Genomic DNA, 7,440 nt, shown 5'->3' with positions numbered 1-7,440 from the left:
ATTTAATAATAAACTTAAGATTTGAGACTTAGCATTTACGGTATTTCTCCAAGCTACAAACAAATCTCAGTTTTGACTTTTCTAAATATTATAGCTTTTAGACATTGAGGGAATTGTAGCTTTGGGAAATAATGTCAGTATTATGTCTCAAATCTTAATTGTTTTGCAATCACATATTCATTTTATGCAACTTATCTTGTTTGTTTATTTTGTTTAAGATTTCTTCCCATTTTTGAAATGAAGATTTTTAATATTTTTGTTCATACTATCAGGACTTAAGTATGTTTTCTGATCAGGAATCCGAAATTTTAGAGGAAAAATATCTCTCATACTTAACACCATTATATGGACACAAGGACTATTCAGATAGAAGCCCACAAGCTCTACCTACCATAACATGGCATGCATAATGCAGTGTCTCATAACAAATAAGAATGGATAAACTCAAAGTTAAGTGATAAAAGCCATCCATGTGTCCAAGTCAACAGTACACTATTTAATAAAAAGGTTTTTTTTTTCTTTTTTTTCCTGGGGAAGAAAAAGTTGTGTACATTAAGTATTAGGAGAATGGAAAGGGTATTTATGCCATTTCGCATGAAAACAAACTAGTAAAGCTGCTAGATTTAGCTTTTCCTACACTAGTTAAATAATGGAAAGCTACAGGGAGGAAGATTGTGATTTGGAACATGCAGGGGCATAGATTTTTTACACCAGATGGGGGGATGATTTTTGCAACTACTTATGTGGACTGTTCAATTTGCAAATTGGTAATCTCTGATTAAATGAACGTGAAAGCTGTAAACATACAGTCACAGAGTAAACTTGTTGCCATGATACTTGCATGTATACTTAGGCCTACTGACTGGTACTTGTGAACTTTTGCATAGATTGAAAAGCTTAGAAGCACGCCTATATTGAAGATGTACATTTTGGCCACTGACGAAGCCTACATCTAGGCGTAATTATGTAATTTGTTTGGTAAGAACATATGAATCACAAGAACAAACAGAATTTGTAGGCCTGTGATGCAATAAAACAATTTAAGAGACCAAACTATAGGGGATGATTGTATGCACCATACCCCACACCTAAAATGAAAGGGGATGTATCCCTCAACTTTTATGATCTACGCCCCTGGGAACATGATGACGTTACTAATGGATATTTTGAAGCAGAAACTTTGCGACTATTGTCAAGATGTACTATTTTCAGATAGAGAATGTCTGGATATAGTGAAGTTCTAAAATAATTTTAATATAACATAATTAGCCTCTGTAGTTCCAGTAAAACTAAAGTGTGTCTGATTTTGGTGTTTAGCTTAAAATTTTTTGAATTTCCGTGTTTGGGAACAATTTGGAAGATGTGATGACTCTTCAGAGAAGAAAGTGTCCAAGTTGAAGACTTCTTTGGATTCAGACTACTCTATCTGAACTTGTTTTAAAACTAAATGGAGCTCAATCAGAGGGAATATTCTGGAAATTAATTAGTTACATTGTTGCTACTAATCTCAGAGTATGTAGTGGTGTAACTTAGGCAGAAGTAGCTAACACATAATCTTATTAGGTATAAAAACAATCAAAATATATATAATCTAAGCATAAGACTGCTTCAATTCTGTTATTCATAATAGCATCCATTTGACATTTCAGGTATTTTTAAGATTACGAGAGAAAAAAAAGGAGTTTCTAGTTGCTTTGCTGCAGGATGCCCAAAAGTCTGGAACCATAGGAACTTCAACACATTGTGCAGAATGTGTTACAAGTGCTGTCGTGGACATTTGAAACAAGTTTGGATTAACAGTAGTATTAACTTAACTTTTAATGCTGTGACAGTGCCACAGTTAGTAATGTATCTGAAATTAAGAAGCACTGCAAATCATCTATGGTTCCACAGTTTTGGACACCCTGTACATTCCTGTTGTTACTTTGCTGATTTTCTTGCACCCACTTTACTTCTCTGAACCACTGAGAAAAGTAATGCGTTGTTTAAGAATATACAAAATATAAATATTGCATTTTGTTGTTTGTCTGGTACACTTAGTATTATACAGAAAACCAAATTGTTAGAATAACCAATTTTCATGGTTACTTGTTTTTATTTTATTTACAAGATGTTTTGGTTGTGTGCTATTTACTCTGTATATATGTGCTGCACAATACAATGGTAACATTAAATCAAACAACTAGATATGGAGGTGTATTGTTCTTTGATATTAAAATTATATTTTGCAGTTCACTGTTAACATAGCCTGGCCAGTTCTAGGTATTCCATTAGATGTTGAACATCAGCATAAACAATTACAATTTGTACCAATTTCAAATTGACACTGTTGATTAGAACAATTAATACATATGTACATAATTTTTTTCATTATTTCTAATTTAAGTTTACATTTATTATTTTAATATAATTATTTTTGTGCATTATTAGCTGAGTTATATGGATTTAAAACTAATTTCAGCTGTCTAGGTTGGCTAAACATTGAGATATTGTTAACAGGAAGGATGAAACAGTGTATTTAGTCATTTTAGTTATATATAACTTGAACATCATATTTAATTAACTTATTAATAGGTACATGATTTTAGTTCTGACCTATGAATGTAGTTTGCATTGGTCAGAAGTTAATATTAATTAGTGGAAATGAATGCAAGTTTTGTCTGAAGAGCTGAACTTAGTTCTATCTCACTCTCAACCTGGTGAATATGCTGTCAAACTTGATGTTGGAATATTATTCCAATATTTGTGCTCACTTTGACATGAGTCACTTAATGGAGAAAAATTAAAATAAGTGTTCCCATTGAAATGAGTAATGTTAAATTCAGATTTTATGTTAATCTAAATCAAAATATTGCATTTGAAGTTGATTTCACTAAATAAATAAATTTGGACGACAAGACTACTGATTCATTTCTGAAATTGTAAGAAAATAAACGTTATGAACATTTACTAAAGGTCTCATTCAGGTAATTTCAAGGATCATGTTTAATATGTAAAGAATATGTTAGTTGGAACTAAGTTTAGACATTAAGCACAAATTCACTTGAAAATAGTTGGAAATTTTATTTATTCTTTAATTTTTTGCTCAGGACTATGAGCAATTTATCTGAAAATGGAAATATATTTTTGGTTAAATAAAACATTCAATATAATGTCAGTGGTTAATGATATAATTTGCAATTTTTTTCAGTCAGTTGCAATAAGATTATTTGTAACTGTTTTACTAGTGTACACAAAATCTATCTTTTGGTATACCTTAGGTAAAAGGAGTTCTTATATTGTATAAACATGAGATACAGCAATTAAAGTTAGGTGTGTTATAATATCTCGATACGACAGATGTTTTGCTAATAATTGCTAAGAGTATTTTAATATTCAACATGTTATAGTTTAACAAGTTACAGTAATGTGTTTTGTGATTGATTATTTAACATGATTAATAGCAGTAACCACTAATTATTAAACTATGTATTTATTACAGTAAAATAAGATAAAAAATTATGATGTTTAATGCTGTGAATGAGGTTTCTTTGAAAGCACATATTTGTTCTGCATTTGAAGTTGTATAATATGTACAGCTGTCTTGACACATACATAATCAAGACTAAAACATAATAGACTAGAATAAACAATGAGAGTTTTTATTGCACACAAAGCTTGCATGTTATTAAGTGAGTGCCATTGTTTAAGGTGGCTATTTTATGTTTGTTTTGACTCTTTTGTGATTATTTGTCTTTTCCTTTCACCTAAAATGCTATACCATATTTTCAAATGCATTTTAAATCAGATACATGAACTTGTATTTAATGAAAAAAAAATTATTCTGAACATTTTGACTTCATGATGTTAAACTGTAAAGTTGTTTTGGAGTGATAATGCTATTATTCCCTATAACTAAAGCCAAAATACTAACAGCTATTTTGGTTTAAATTCTTCTGTCCCCATTAGTGGAAACAAATAACTGTGTGTGCTCAGAAAAGTACTTTCACCCCACTCCTGAATTTGGAAGTAGATCAAGCCACTAGGAAAAAAAGTATAATAAAAGAATAAAGGGACAAAATATGAAAATCATGATAGTAAGCAAGGAATTATGAGTGAAAAGCCAGCAACAAGCACCCAGCTATGTATGTGAATATCACAAAAGTAACAGCCGATGTATGGGTTAGGGTCAATCAGGGTGGTATGGATATATAGCCAATATTTGGATTGTGGGGAAATGGGAGAATCCCAAGAAAATCAATTTATCTTCCCATACCAAATCACTTGAGAAGTGCCTGACCTGACAGCTGAATCGAGGGACTGGGAGTGAAACCTGAAATAAATAATAAAGTTAGTGCATATATATATCCCATAAAATCACAGTTTCATGTTTTATGTGTACATTATATTATAAGATTTTATTTTGCAGTTGCTTTCTCACGATAAAAGTGTGTGCTATTTTATTCCTTCTAATAGAAATATTTTGTCAGATGACTCATTACATGAAATATGAAGAGTATTTTACATTGAAAATCCTTTGCAATGTTTTAAGATGAAGGACTTGTGGATTCAGATAAAACTTAATTTTTTTGTGAAGCTGTATATTTCAATTATTGAACATGACCTAGAATATTTGTTTTTAACAAATATGGTATTTCAGGGTTCCAGGAGATATTGATGAGGTAAATGTTATGAAAGTGAAGATGGATCAATGGCAGTTGGTAGAATGTAATGACCCTCATGTTCCTGTGTCACTTTTGAAACTGTGGTATTGGGAACTTTATGAACCCCTTATTCCCCACATGTATTAAGAAGAATGTATTGAACACTGCTGTGATCCTGTGAAAGCAATAGCCATTCTACATAGGCTGCCAGAATTAAACCATTTAGTCCTTGCATATTTAATCAGGTTCTTACAGGTGAGTTAAACAGCAATTAAAAATACAAGTAAGATATATCAATATTCCTGTCTCAGATGTATCTTTGATATCTGTTTCACTATTTTGTGCCATTGTAGTCATACTATTTGTATAAAAGTTTTTGTGGAATTGAAACAGTAATCTGAACACTAAACAGTTATTTTGGTTTATTTTCTAAAGAAGTTTGTGATGAACCATTTCTAAAGGAAAAAACATAAAATCTAAAAAATTTAAATGTAGCATAACAATTCTGATGAAACCAGTCTGGAATCTCTTTATTTAATTAAAACTGCTCATTAACGAATAAAACGATCCACTAATTTCAAAATTTATAAACCATTCCTGTGAATAGAAGCAAAAAGTTTTTGTACATGTCTTAAAAATTTGAAGATTTACTAAAGAATTCATAAATGTTTCACAGATTTTTATGTAATTTAAATATGGATTGAAATTCTGTGTGTTAAGACGCACTTATATGTCTATTTGAATCATGATTAGTTGATAAAATGTAAAGTACTATAGCTACACATATCAATCAGCTTGTTTAACTTTATTGATTTTTTCTGTTGAACGTGTTTCACATATTCATTTTTGAAATGTATGGCTTTATTATTAAAGGTATCTGCTTCAATTTTATAATAACCTGAATTTCAAGATTATTACTGTCCATTGTTGCTAAGTTACGTGTAAAATTTACAGTGGTATCCTGAAGTGCTATTGACGACAGAATATTAAAATTAAATAAGTCAAAACAAATGAACATTAGTAGTTTAATATACACTACTATAAACAATTTGAAATAGAAATCAAGAAAAATAAACCAAAGCTTTACTGTATTCTGTGAAAATAAACAGCTAAATTTTAGCTAATGGATTTTTACCTTCTTTTATTAAAATAAAAACAACTAAAACTCAGCCAACAGCCATTGATCATATCCTGAGGATGTTAGAATAGTAACTTGGATTAAAATTGTTGTTGAAATGCTGGTAAATGTAAAATATCTGTAGAACTGTATTACTGTAATGCTTCTGATAGGTGTTTGCTGCAGAGGAAAATGTTGCAGTTACCAAAATGGACTCCAACAACTTGGCCATGGTGATGGCACCTAACTGTCTGCAATGTACTTCAGAGGAGCCACAAGTAATATTTGAAAATGCAAGAAAAGAGATGGCATATCTGAGAATATTGATTCAGAATCTTGACACCAATTTCATGGAAGGAATTGTGTGAAATATGTATATGACTTCTAAAACACGTGACGTGAAGTGCCTTTTTTAAGAGGCTTAACTACTTTTCAGTATTACATTCTTGTAGTCTCAAACTGAATGTTATGGAATCTGTTTAATAACGAAACAATGACTAATACTTAAAAGATATGTGCAACAACAGAGAGACTGCACATTTCTAAAAATAATACAATGAGCTTCATATTCTTTAAGAAAAGATTTTTATGCTGTTTTATGTTTTTCAACAAAATACCATACTGCTATCATAGTCTGCTTTATGTTTGGTGCATGCTTGAAAAACAAAACAAGTGCATGTGAGATAATCCAATGAAGAAGAAGAAATTATGAATAATCACTGACAGAGGAATTCTTGGAGTAGAAAAATGTGTTAATAGAGTTTCTTTCTAATGTGTATATTTTATCCTTATTTAGCCAAGAACAATAAACTTTAGAAATACATCTAGTAAAAGAGCTTTGCTTCAGGTAGCTGTTTTTTAATATTTTGAATTGTTGATATTTGATCAAATTTCTTTACAAATATAGTATATGTTCAAATTAGGCACATGTACTTTTTTGTACAGTAGCTTAAAAGTAAACACTAGGTAACTAAACTAAACTAACGTGGCAGGGTGTTCAGTTTAGAGAGAGAGAAATCCGAAGAGTTCTCTCTCCAACTGGGGTGTTCAGGAACTTTGTAGTTCTTCTTCGTCCCCTTTCGTGGATTGTTATTAGGATTAAGTGGTGTTTTGTTTTGTTTTTTTAATTATTATTTTAATAAATTAATTATCGTTATTATTCTTGACTTTTTGGGTGGGGAATGTCTCACTAAATGGTCTTTTGGGTGGAGGCAAAGGTAGCAGTGGAAAGAAGGAAAGGTCGGGACCTGTCTCGAAAAGAAAAAGTTGGGTAGATGTGAACATGAATGTAATTCATTCAAGTTTAGATCAAATCAAACGGCCCGATTCTGGGTCGGGCAAAAAGGTTGCCTGGGCTGGGATCTAGAAATCCAATGCCTGAAGATTTTGGTGTGGGGGGAAACGGGAGTACCCCGAGAAAACCCACTTTCACACGACAGGCGCCGAAAGTTTTGCCTGTCGTGTGCCCTGTACCTGAAAAAAAAAAGAATTCATGTTAATAACATAGTTTTTATGTATTTAAACTCTTTGTTGAGTGGATTGTGATTCTTGAAATATGTTGTATGGTGATATGTATTTTGTTGGTGCACTTGATAATTTGTGTAGTGATGCCGTTAGTTTGTTTCTGTTTTCTGCTTTTCGATAATATTTCATAGAAAGTTCTGTTATTCTATCTCTTAT

General features: G+C 31.2%; 1 protein-coding gene across 1 annotated transcript; it reads left to right on the top strand.

The window, feature by feature from the left end:
• The first annotated feature begins 567 nt into the window (after window positions 1-567).
• LOC143242345 (rho GTPase-activating protein 39-like) lies at window positions 568-6,593 on the top strand. Its single transcript, XM_076485703.1, has 4 exons — window positions 568-576; window positions 1,650-1,761; window positions 4,792-4,898; window positions 5,934-6,593. The coding sequence occupies exons 1-4, from the start codon at window positions 568-570 to the stop codon at window positions 6,126-6,128; spliced, it is 423 nt and encodes a 140-aa protein (XP_076341818.1). The 3' UTR covers window positions 6,129-6,593.
• Window positions 6,594-7,440: the final 847 nt, after the last annotated feature.

This window comes from Tachypleus tridentatus, unplaced genomic scaffold, assembly GCF_004210375.1.
Source record: "Tachypleus tridentatus isolate NWPU-2018 unplaced genomic scaffold, ASM421037v1 Hic_cluster_2, whole genome shotgun sequence".
Lineage (NCBI taxonomy): Eukaryota > Metazoa > Arthropoda > Merostomata > Xiphosura > Limulidae > Tachypleus > Tachypleus tridentatus.
The sequence above is the reverse complement of the archived record's forward strand: the minus strand, read 5'-3'. Positions and strand labels throughout refer to the sequence as shown.